Genomic DNA, 12,319 nt, shown 5'->3' with positions numbered 1-12,319 from the left:
AATCTAAAATACGCAAATTCACATGATTACATTCTAATATTTTTCTGATTATACAGAAATGCACGACTGTCATCAGACATCCGAAAGGCATCAAATGTCTAACATGAAATATAAAATTTGTCTGTAGCCTTAGTGCTCTGCAAAATGGAAGGCTCACAATTCTGAGTATGCCACTCAAGTTTCTTTCCTATGACTTCTTCAAGTTCTGTCATTTATTAACACAGTGCATCCAAAATTGTCACTGCTGGTCATCTGGAAGAATCTGAGAAGTAACAGGTCCTTGTTCTCATTCCCAGAGATGCATCCTCTGCTGAATAGGGTCAGGGTGCTCCCAGCTCAGCCTCATCTGATCCACTGACAGGCTCAGTTATCTCCTGCCCAGGGATGGGCTTCTCTATCCAGGGCTGAATCCCCAGGACCAGGCAGTGTGGCTGGGACAAGCCAGCCCTCAGCAGGGAAGACATAAGCTGCCTGGGTGGACATGGAATACAAGGTCTGCACCTGGGCACACAGAGGCCCCCAGAGCTGAGTGAGCAGTGTGAGCTGCTCCCAGGTCAGTGGAGAACGGATCTGCTGTGCCCACACCTGGGCTAGGTCTTGATAAATAGCCTCCGACATAGCTCGCACAGAGGTCACCAAGCTTTTTCGAAGTGACGGTGTTTTTGACTCCTAGGGCCCGAGACGTGTGCCGCTGGCTGCGCCCAGTGCGAGCCCTGGAATGTCCCCCATGGTTGCCATCACAAGTCTCCTGGATTTCACTGTTGTGCACAGCAGTGGAGGATCTTGATTTTTTTTTCAGCGGCAAGCTGCACTCTCTTCTGGACAGTTCCCTGCAAAGAAAGCATGTGAGAGACTCGCCAGAGCAGTCCCCACAGACCCTCATTTCCAGAACCCCCTGTGCACCCAGGTGAACCCCACTTGTCTCTCCCACTCCTTCCTGACCATCTCAGCACTGGAATGAAGTGAGGTTGAACCCCTTATGAGTCCCCAAATATTCTCAGAGTGCTAAGCTCTCAAAAATGTACTTGTCAGTAAGTAACTCCCTTTCCGCTCAAGCCTCGTATAAAAGTTTCCTGATTATTTACCTTTTGGGGCAAACCAAAAACAAAAAAACCCACCACTACCACCACCAACAAAAAACACCAAGATTCTACCTGCTCTGTCTTGGCAGCTGTCCTTGGAACTGATTTTTCTTTTCCTGCAGTTTTCCCGGTATGAGCTGGACTCTGGTTCTGTGAATACAATGAGAGTTTGAGAAAGTGCCTCCAACTGAACACCCTGAAATTCCTAGTCCATCCTGGACACACAGGAGCTCAGGTTCCCACCAAACCCCAACTCTCTTCTGTTCTCCAGTGTCCAGGATCTGCACCGCCCTGGCTGCCAAGGAGCTCCCGGTTTTCTGGCCAGGGGAGCCAGTGTTGCTGCCCTGTCCCTTCTTGCCTGGAAAGAGTCAAATCTTACCGGATCCAGCAGTGCTGTTCCCGGCCTTGAGCTTGGTTTCCTCAGAATTCTCCTCCTTGTTTGGATTGGGCTCCGATCCTGCTGCAAAAGGAAGTTTAGATGACTCACCTCTCCCTAGGCAGAGTCCCATAGTCTATCTCTGATGAGTTTTTGCGGATCAGTCTTTCATGTGAAGTTCTGCCAGCATCACGAGGAACACATTTCTCAAAGTCCCCTGAGGGCACCAAGCCATTTCCCATCCCCAAATCTCAAAATAAAACCCTACTAAAGACACATGGCTCAGTATCCCTGATTCCAACTCTCCTTCCAGCCTCCATGGCAGCAGCCCAAGGCCTTACCTTGCCTTTGTATGTGCTTCTCACGGGAATGGGAGGAGGCCGTCTTGCCTTTTCCTTTGAATGGTTTCTTCTCATCTGGGCCCCTTTCTGTAAAGATCTGTGGGGAAGGGGGCTGGTCAGTGGGGTGCTGCATGGAGGAGCAGTGGAGATCCGGGTCTTCATTTCCCTTTCCCATGTTGACGCTCAAGTGAAAGGAGGCCGCTCTTTCACGTCCAAAGGCGGACTGCGGGTTATTCCGCTGGACCTGCCTTTATACGTCCCTCGGCTGGGCGTGGCTGACTCTTATTGGCTGAACAGGTTTCTCCTTCCTGCCGCTTCTTAGAGCCTCAAAAAGAAGTTTCTTGCTGTAGTTCTACTGGGGGCCTAGACCAAGTTAAGGAGAGACTTTTTCAGGATCCTGTCATAGTGACGAGAAAACAAAGAACCGGGAGCCAGGGATCAGAAGAAGATCGGGGAATCATGTCTTCCGATTTCTGTCTCAGTTATATTTTGCACAGAAAGAGAATTTATTATACATAGTGTTAACATTGTATACATAGATATTATAATTTCTTAAATGCTTGGAAACAACAAATGTCAAATTATGGTTGATTGTGTTAGATCCACACATATATGATGAAATAAAAATGCAAAGAAAAAATAAATACCAAATGAAATGGCCCATCCTACCTTAAAAATGGGGAAGATAATTAGATCAAATGCAATAAAATTGAATTGATTAGATTAGAGCCAGTGCTAACCTAATCAGCCCTTGATTCCTGAGGTAGCAAAAAGTCTAGGTGGAAAAACATTTCCCCTTTCTCACCCTGCCTCAGTCATCCTGGGAGCACCACTGTGTTCTGTGGAATTTATTCAGCCTCCCTAGTAAAAATGGACTTGATTCCAAACAGGTAACCCAACTGATCACAAGAAAAACAGCCCTGATTCTGAACATTCAGCTCCTGTCTTCACACAGCAGACACCACCCGAATCCCATCAAAGCCCACATTGTTTCTCAACATCCACCATCAAGACATATTCCAGGGCAGCCTCTCAAAATTGCCTCAGTGAGACAGAACAAGGTGTGGTGGAGCTCTAGGTTCAGAACAGCGGCCTCATCCCTTCCTACTACAGCAGAGTCTGTCTCTGCTGGTCAGAGCCCTCAGACTGCAGAAGGGTTAGTTCATGTCCCAGCAAGTGTTTCCTGGCTGAAACACTTGCTGGGACATGCTCCCGGTTCTTTGTTTTCTCGTCACTGTGACAGGATCCTGAAAAAGTCTCTCCCTAACTGTGTCTAGGCCCCCAGTAGAACTACAGCAAGAAACTTCTTGTTGAGGCTCTAAGGAGCGGCAGGAAGGAGAAACCTGTTCAGCCAACAAGAAGTTTTCCTTCTTCTCTCCCGTCTGCTGAGGAAAGCATGCAGGAATGAGACACTCTGTGTTAGGGAGAACTCAGCCTCCAGGCCCAGATGACTTGATTGACTGATGAGCGGATTCCCTGAGGAGGAGAAAGAAGCAGGGAAGAGACTGTGTTGGGTGAGCCTGTGTTTTCCCAGCTGTGCTGTCTGTGCAAATAGTGGAACCAAAAAAGATATTGGTGGTTGACAGACACTGCCTAGTGAAATTATCTGAGTGTAAGTGGAACTTATAATATCGTTATATTGCATAATATTATGATATATAAAATTTATTTGACATCTAAATAAATTTTGATATATTATGATATCATAATATCATATAAAATTTGGTCAGGTAATTTTATAAGAAAATTGAGTTAAATTCTATAACAACATTAACATATAAACTCAACAGAAAGCTAGGAAAATTGTCTGCTCTTGTGTAAATTACTGCTTTTTGGATAACTCTGTAAAGATGTGAAGAGGGATCTGCTACTTACTTGATAAGTAAGTACTTGATAAGACATCAACTTGCAAATCTTTGCTGTTTTTAACCAGTGCCGTCTCAAGATATGAGAATATTTTACTCTAAGAAAGTATTTTCATAGATATCATAATAAGAATTTTGTTCATTTTAGTTAATAAATTATTATAACATTTATTGGTTATTAATAATTTGTGTCATTGTTAAACTATACTTCTACAGACAACACATTACACACATGTTTTGATTTGTCCTTTAATCTCAGGTAAATTTTTAAATTTTTATTTATTAAATTCTATTTTAGATAAAAGAGACCTTGTAACTGCCATATGCTGTACTTTCTTAGACAGAGAAATGCTCAGGCAAAACTCAGGCCTGGCTGGGCACGGTGGCTCACACCTGTAATCCCAGAGCTTTGCGAGGCCAAGGCGGGTGGATCACCTTAGGTCAGGAGTTCGAGGGCAGTCTACCCAACATAAGGAAACCCCATCTGTACTAAAAAAAAAAAAAAAAAAAAATTGGCTGAATGTAGTGGCTCACGCCTGTAATCCCAGCTACTCAGGAGGCAGGAGGATCACTTGAACTCGGGAGGCAGAGGTTTTGGTGAGCCGAGATCATGCCACTGTACTCCAGCTGGGTGACACAGCAAAACTTCATCTTAAAAAAATAAAAAACTCAGGCTTATTTTTATCAAAATCTAGATTTTAAATAACATTTCTAGGTGTGTCCTTTCAATAAAAATCCAAACCAAAACAAACAAAAAATGTCTAGGTAATTCCCATGAATATTAATATCTGTTAAATTGGATACTTTTATTTTTAAGAGAGGGATTGTTTATATGGATGTGTTGATGAGTCAAAAATGTACAGTTAAGATTGTACCTTTTTTTGACAGAGCCTCACTCGTCCCTCTGGATGGAGTGCAGCGGTGCAATCACAGCTCACTACAGCCTTGACCTCCCAGACTCCAGTGATCTTCCTAAGTCAGCCTCCCAAATAGCTGTGATGACAAGTATGCGCCACTGTGCCCAACTAACTTTTAGAAAATTGTTGTAGAGATGAGGTCTCATATCTTGCCCCAGTGAGTTCTCGTTATGTTGCCTAGGCTGGTCTCAAACTCCTGAGCTCTGGCTCCCAAAGTGATGAAGTTACAAACCTGAGCCACCGTGCCCAGCCAAGATTAGACCTTCCAATGAGTGCATATCTTACCTCAAAAAAAAAAAAAAAAAAAAAAAAAAACTTATTAAAAGGTAAAGTCTGAGTTAAAAATGGGTTCACGTTAATGATTTTTAATTTGGTACTTCTACTGTTAAAAGAGGGATTGTTTATATGGATGTGTTTATGTGTAAAAAGCTAGTTAAGATAGAAGCTTTATTTATTGATTTTGAGACAGAGTCACTCTGTCACCCAGGCTGATGTGCAGTGGCACAATCACAACTCACTGTAGCCTCAAACTCCCAGAATCAAGGGATCCTGCTATGTCAACATCCCAAGTAGCTGGAACTCCAGGCATGCACCACCGCACCTGATTAATTTAAAAAAAAATTGAAATGAAGTTGTGGTCTCACTATGCTGCCCAGGCTGCTCTCAAACTCCTGACCTCAAATGATCCTCCTGCCTCGTCATTCCAAAGTAATGAGATTACACAGGCATAAGCCATTGTGCTCAGCCAAGATTTTACCTTCAATTTCTCTGTGTGAGAAATGAGTTGAAGTATAGATAACACAAAATTGGCATATTATTAGGTATTGATGAGCCTGGGTAACAGGCGTATTGTACTGTTTCTTTTATTTTGTATATGTTTTAAATTTTCTGTGATAAAACGTGTGAGAAAACAAAGTTGATCTACAATGTTAGCCCTTAAGATCTTAGTGACTTTGGGGGAACGAAAAGAGAGAAAGTGGTTGCCAGGGCATCAGTGAAGCTGGTTCTATTTCTAGGTTACACACGTGTGTTCACTTTGTAATAACTGATTGAACTTTACGTGATTTCTTTGTATATGTCTTTCTGCATGAATGTTATACATATATAAAAATTTAAATATTACCTATTTGCACAAAAATTTAACTTCATATTTCAGAATAATAGCATTGTTTTGTATTGTTTTAAAGTAGGATGTGTTTACTCAGGGCATCATCAGGTGGATGTTAATATTCCAAGGTATTTACTTATGTCCTAACACTTTGGTGACCTAGGTCTTCCCATGTTTACATCAATTTAGTAAGTAGGATGGTTTTAATTTTTTAGGGTATAGGCCAAGCATGGTGGCTCATGCCTACAGTCACAGCTCTTTGGGAAGTCAAGGCAGGAGAATCATTTGAGTCCAGTATTTTGAGTTTTTTTAGGATGCAATTATTATTCAGCAAAGTCCTCTCCCCTGGGTTCAGCAATGCAAGGTCACCTAGCGTATACTATGCATTTGGTATGAGTAGAACTGAACTGAATCAGGAATAAAATGTGTAGCAGAGGCCAGTTCTGCAAAGAAAATTACGTAATGCAGGTAAGATCAGAAGACCATAACCCAGCAGCAAATCTTCCCATTCATTTCAGGAAACCATTTGCCACTAGCTTACCGGAGGAGGCTGATTTAAACCATTCATTTCGGGAAACCATTTGCCACTAGTTCACCGGAAGAAGCTGATTTAAAGCAGCCGTTTGGGGGCTTGGTTGTTCCCGATAGTCACCCAGAGAGCTTTAAACAGCACTGTGGCCCAGGTCCCACTGCAGGGATTCTGCATTCATTTATCTATTGCCTTTTGAGTTTAGGTAACTTTAAAAGCCTCCTGTTGATTCCCATGTGCACCCAGGGGGAACAACTCCTGGTTCGGGGTAAGAAATGCATTTGCTGTGCGTGCTTTCCATGTGAGCAATGGTGATTTTCCCCATGGCCACTCCTGAGTTTGGGGTCTTAGAAAACACACTTGTCCTGTTAAAAATCAAAAAACAACTTCAAGACACACTCGGCTGTTTGGCTAAAATGCAGCGGAAGAAAATATCTTCTCCACAGATGTATCTGGATGGCACTTGCTTTCAGAGTAAAAGGTGGTTTCAAGCACAATATAGCACTTTTTTCCCCAAAGGTTTTCAAGGTCTTTTACTATCATATCCTTATGAATTACAGGAATAAAAAAATCATAGTTATAAAACTGTCAAATATGGTATTAGGAAAAAAATTGAGGGCATGTCTTCCATGCTCAGGTACCCTGATTAAAATCAGTTAAGACCCATCTGCCCAGTGTGGTGGCTCACACCTGTAATTCCAGCACTTTGAAAGGCAGAGACTGGAGGATCACTGGAGCTCAGGAGTTCAAGACCAACCTGCTCAACATTACAAAACCTCATCTCTGCCAAAAATACAAATATTAGCCGGTTGTGGTGGGGTGTCCCTGTGGTCCCAGCTACTTGGGAGGCTGAGGTGGGAGAATAGCTGGAGCCCAAAATGTCAAAGCTGCAGTGAGCCACTGCACCCCAGCCAGAATGACAGGGAAAGAGACCTTGTCTCAGAAATAAAAATAAATACAGACCCATTCTTTTAGACACCTTCCTTCTTTTGCATAAAACACGGGGCTTTTGACCTGAAATGTTTTAAGATAAACTGAAAATTCTCCCATGAGCAGGAGCAGTAGATGGGGGTTGCTCACTTCCTGCTCTTTGAGTTGAAGCGTGGCAGAGGTCTGGAGACTCAAACTGATAAATATATGAATTGCTTTCTTTTCATATGCTGTATTAAGCTATTCTTGCATTACTATTTAGAAAACTTGAGACTGGTAATTTATAAGAAAAGAGTCTGACTGGCTCATGGTTCTGCAAGCTGTACAGGAAGCACAGCACCTGTGTCTGCTTCCGGGAAGGTCTGGGGAGCTCACAATCACTCACGGTGAAAGAGGAGTACGCGTCTCACGTGGTAAAACAGAAACAAGAGGCCAGGTCCTCAAGATCACTATATTTATTGAAAATGTCCTAAATTGCCATAAAAACATTATCACGTAAAATAACCCATTTCAATAAATAATAAATTTAAAAATACAACTGATATATTTTATGGATTGGGGAAGTGCTAATGAGACAGAATGGCAATTGAAGCCAAAAGATCTGAATTCAGGTAAATAATTTTACTCATATTAGGTTTATGTTAGAGAAAACAATACTTCTGACCATATACTATTTATTGCATTGCAGTATTTCAAAAATGTGTACATAATATATAATTAATTTTCTAATGGTATAAAAGTAATCACGTACAACAAATTATTACAATATGGTCTATTGATGGGAAGGGTGTTTCAAATGAAAAAACTTGGAATTTTGCATGAGGTGGTGATAGATGCCATAGAAAATCTGTGTAAAATATTTCAATCATATATGCAACTATGGATATTTCTGCTTTTCAGAAAAATAATTTACTTTAAACATTTAATGCAGACAATTAAAATCACCAAAAAGTTACAGGAATTCACAGAATGCCTAATATATTTGAAAGGAAATTAAGAAAACGTCCAGGAACTGGAAACAAATAAACGTGACAATGTTGACTGATTCCCGAGCTCTGCAGGGACCCAGAAACTTCCAGGGAAGCGAGGAAGGCCAGCACCGTGTTGTCGCTCTCCTTGCCAGTTTCCAGAGCAGCCACAGTGGAGACTCCCCCCATGTTGCAGGATGCAGGAATCCATCCTCAGGCCATGAGGCCCGGGATGCGGCTTTGCTCCTGGGTTTCGCTCTGGTGTTCTGTGTGGAAGTGAACGCGATCCACACACCTGCGTGTGTGAGACTATCACGGCAACCGCGACACCCACGGGCACGGCCTCCTTCCCGGAGAGAGGGCCCGGAAAGCTCAAGACTCTCATGGAGGTTCAGTCCCACACTCCACTCCATCCTGCTCCCTGCTGAAGACGCGTGCGAGGCCCAAGAGCAGCTTCCAGTCCCCGCAGAATTCCTGGAGAGGCGGAGAGAGCCAGCTCCCGAAGCCCGCTCCCCGCCCCCCTCACCGTCCGCCCACCCCCTCCCACCTCCCCCTCCCCCCCGCCCCCCCTCCCCCTCCCCCTCCCCCTCCGCCCCTCCCCCCTCCCCCCTCCCCCTCCGCCCACCCCTCCCCCCTCCCCCTCCGCCCACCCCTCCCCCCTCCCCCTCCGCCCACCCCCTCCCCCCTCCGGGGCTTCTCCGGCCCCACCCATACCCAGGCCACAGTGCCCTGGGCACTGTGGTTCGCGGCTTCCGAGGGCGGGCTGACCCAGGGCTCCTCCCGCATTCCTGAAGGGGTGGAGCTTGTGGGCCTTTATAAGGGCCGCTGGCCGGCTGGGCCGGCCTCCTGGCTGGACCTGCGCGCCGTGCACAGGCCGACTGAGGGGCACGGGAGCCCGCCGGCCTCTCTCTGTCCGTGTCTGTCCGCGAAGTTCCGGCCAGGTCTCCCCGCGATGGCTCCCGACACCTGCCGACGGCGCCCTCCCGGCGGGAGCCCGAGGACGAGGACGGCGAAGGAGACTCGTTTGGACCCCGAGCCAGAGGGAGGCCCTGCGAGCCTGCTTTGAGCGGAACCCGTACCCGGGCATCGCCACCAGGGAAGAGCTGGCCCAGGCCATCGGCATTCCGGAGCCCAGAGTCCAGATTTTGTTTCAGAACGAGAGATCGCGCCCGCTGAGGCAGCACCGGCGGGAATCTCGGCCCTGGCCCGGGAAACACGGCCCGCAAGAAGGCAGGCGAAAGCGGACCGCCGTCACCCGGTCCCAGACCGCCCTGCTCCTGCGAGCCTTCCAGCGGGATCGCTTTCCAGGCATCGCCACCCGGGAAGAACTGGTCAGAGAGACGGGCCTCCCGGAGTCCCGGATTCAGATTTGGTTTCAGAACCGGAGGGCCAGGCACCCAGGCCAGGGTGGCGGGGCACCGGCGCACGCAGGCGGCCCGGGCGACGCGGCCCCCGGCGGGTGTCCCCCCGCTCCCTCACCGGTCGCCTTCACCCACACCGGGGCGTGGGGAACGGTGCGCGCCCTGCGCGCCGGGGGCTCTCCCACCGGGGGCTTTCGTGGGCCAGGGAGCAGGGGCCGTCGCCCCGCTGCAGCCCAGCCAGGCTGCGCAGGCAGCAGGGATCTCCCATCCTGCCCCGGCAGGCGGGGATTGGGATTTTTCCTACGCTGCCCTGGCGACTCCGGAAGGGGCGCTCTCCCACCCTCAGACTCCCCGGGGGTGGCCTCCGCGCCCGAGCCAATGGCGGGGGAATCGGGACCCGCAGCACCACAGCCTGCCGGGCCCTTGCTCGGTGGGACAGCCTGGGCCCGCTCGAGCTGAGCCGCAGGGCCAGGGTGTGCTTGCGCCTCCCACGTCCCAGGGGAGTCCGTGGTGGGGCTGGGGCCAGGGGCCCCAGGTCGCCAGGGCGGCGTGGGAACCCCAAGTCTGGACAGCTCCACCTCTGGGGCCCGCTCCGCCGGAGGCCTCCGCGCGGCAGGAGCAGATGCAAGCCATCCGGGCGCTCGTCTGCACTCCCCTCCAGCCTGCTGGATGAGCTCCTGGAGACCCCAGAGTTTCTGCAGCAGGCGCAACCTTTCTTAGAAACGGAGGCCCCGGGGGAGCTGCAGGACTTGGGAGAGCCCGCTTTGCTGGAACCGCTACTCCTCAGCGAGGAGGAATACCGGGCTCTGCTGGAGGAGCTTTAGGACGCGGGGTTGGGACCGGGTCGGGGGCGGGGCGGTGGCCTCCCTTTCGTGGTGAGCATCTGGCTCGGTGTGGAGAGGCCTGTTCTCCCTCCGGGCTGACCAGCCTGGCATTCCTGCCTTCCGGGTCTGGGACCGGCGGCGGCGACGAGAGACTCCACACCGAGGAGAACTGAGCATCCCGGGGATCCCAGAGCCGGCCCAAGTTCCGAGGCGGGGGGGGGGAGGAGACTGTCTACCGCGCATGCGCGGGTGTGCCGGCAGCCGTCTGGGCTCCGGGAGCATCCCGGGCAGAGCTCTCATGCGTTTCCACCACCCGACCCCCGCTTTATCCCGCGGACTGCTTGGCTTGGGCGCGGAGGCCACCAGCGAGGAGTCTGAGGGTGGGAGAGCGCCCCTTCCGGAGTCGCCAGGGCAGCGTAGGAAAAATCCCAATCCCCGCCTGCCGGGGCAGGATGGGAGATCCCTGCTGCCTGCGCAGCCTGGCTGGGCTGCAGCGGGGCGACGGCCCCTGCTCCCTGGCCCACGAAAGCCCCCGGTGGGAGAGCCCCCGGCGCGCAGGGCGCGCACCGTTCCCCACGCCCCGGTGTGGGTGAAGGCGACCGGTGAGGGAGCGGGGGGACACCCGCCGGGGGCCGCGTCGCCCGGGCCGCCTGCGTGCGCCGGTGCCCCGCCACCCTGGCCTGGGTGCCTGGCCCTCCGGTTCTGAAACCAAATCTGAATCCGGGACTCCGGGAGGCCCGTCTCTCTGGCCAGTTCTTCCCGGGTGGCGATGCCTGGAAAGCGATCCCGCTGGAAGGCTCGCAGGAGCAGGGCGGTCTGGGACCGGGTGACGGCGGTCCGCTTTCGCCTGCCTTCTTGCGGGCCGTGTTTCCCGGGCCAGGGCCGAGATTCCCGCCGGTGCTGCCTCAGTGGGCGCGATCTCTCGTTCTGAAACAAAATCTGGACCCTGGGCTCCGGAATGCCGATGGCCTGGGCCAGCTCTTCCCTGGTGGCGATGCCCTGGTACGGGTTCCGCTCAAAGCAGGCTCGCAGGGCCTCCCTCTGGCTCGGGGTCCAAACGAGTCTCCTTCGCCGTCCTCGTCCTCCGGCTCCCGCCGGGAGGGCGCCGTCGGCAGGTGTCCGGAGCCATCGCGGGGAGACCTGGCCGGAACTTCGCTGACAGACACGGACAGAGAGAGGCCGGCGGGCTCCCGTGCCCCTCAGTCGGCCTGTGCACGGCGCGCAGGTCCAGCCAGGAGGCCGGCCCAGCCGGCCAGCGGCCCTTATAAAGGCCCACAGGCTCCACCCCTTCAGGAACGCGGGAGGAGCCCTGGGTCAGCCCGCCCTCGGAAGCGGGAACCCACAGGGCCCAGGGCACCGTGGCCTGGGTATGGGTGGGGCCGGAGAAGCCCTGGAAGGGGGGAGTGGGTTGGGGGGTGAGTTAGGGTTCGGGATAGGGTTCAGGATAGGGTTCAAGTTAGGGTTCGGGTTAGGGTTCGGGTTCCGGTTCGGGTTCAGGTTCGGGGTTCGGGTTCGGGTCCGGGGTTCGGGTCAGGGTCCGGCGTTGGGGTCAGGGTCCGGGGTCGGGGTTAGGGTTAGGTTTAGGGGTTAGGTTTAGGGTTAGGGTTAGGGTTAGGTTAGGGTTAGGGTTAGGTTAGGGTTCGGGTTAGGTTACGGTTCGGGTTTGGGTTCTGGTTCGTGTTCGGGTTAGCGCTAGGGCTAGGGTTAGGGCTAGGGTTGAGGTTGGGGTTAGGTTAAAGTTAGGGTTTGGGGTAAGGATTAGGGTTACGGTTAGAGTTGGGGTTAGAATTGGGGTTAGGTTTAGGGGTAGGGGTAGGGTATAGGGTTAAAGTTAGTATTGGGGAATGGTTTTGGGTAGGGGTTAGGTTTAAGGGTTAGTGGTTAGGGTGAGAGGTTAGAGCTGGCGCTAGGCTTGGAGTTGGGGTTGGAGTTGTGATTTGGCCGGTGTGGGGTTATGGGTTAGATTTACAGATTAGGGATTTGGGTTAAGCTTGACGTTAGGGGTAACAACACATGTT

At 50.6% G+C, this 12,319-nt stretch overlaps 1 protein-coding gene and 2 pseudogenes across 2 annotated transcripts; 1 reads left to right on the top strand and 2 right to left on the bottom strand.

The window, feature by feature from the left end:
* Window positions 1–291: 291 nt before the first annotated feature.
* On the bottom strand, window positions 292–1,974 carry LOC126947419 (protein FRG2-like-2; annotated as a pseudogene).
* A 4,177-nt stretch (window positions 1,975–6,151) lies between these two features.
* LOC126947420 (double homeobox protein 4-like protein 4) lies at window positions 6,152–10,301 on the top strand (annotated as a pseudogene). The gene is made up of 2 exons (XR_007723068.1): window positions 6,152–6,157; window positions 8,835–10,301. The product of XR_007723068.1 is annotated as a double homeobox protein 4-like protein 4 (transcript).
* Window positions 10,302–10,597: 296 nt separating this feature from the next.
* LOC126947418 (double homeobox protein 5-like) lies at window positions 10,598–11,691 on the bottom strand (the record flags this gene model as incomplete). The annotated part of the gene is given in 3 exon segments (XM_050778074.1): window positions 10,598–10,868; window positions 10,870–11,427; window positions 11,429–11,691. Coding segments are annotated over 3 exon segments (1,092 nt in total), but the record flags the coding sequence as incomplete, so codon positions are not given.
* Window positions 11,692–12,319: the final 628 nt, after the last annotated feature.

Source organism: Macaca thibetana, unplaced genomic scaffold (genome assembly GCF_024542745.1).
Source record: "Macaca thibetana thibetana isolate TM-01 unplaced genomic scaffold, ASM2454274v1 unplaced_scaffolds268, whole genome shotgun sequence".
NCBI lineage: Eukaryota > Metazoa > Chordata > Mammalia > Primates > Cercopithecidae > Macaca > Macaca thibetana.
Note: the sequence above shows the minus strand (reverse complement) of the source record. Positions and strands in the feature narration are given on the sequence as shown.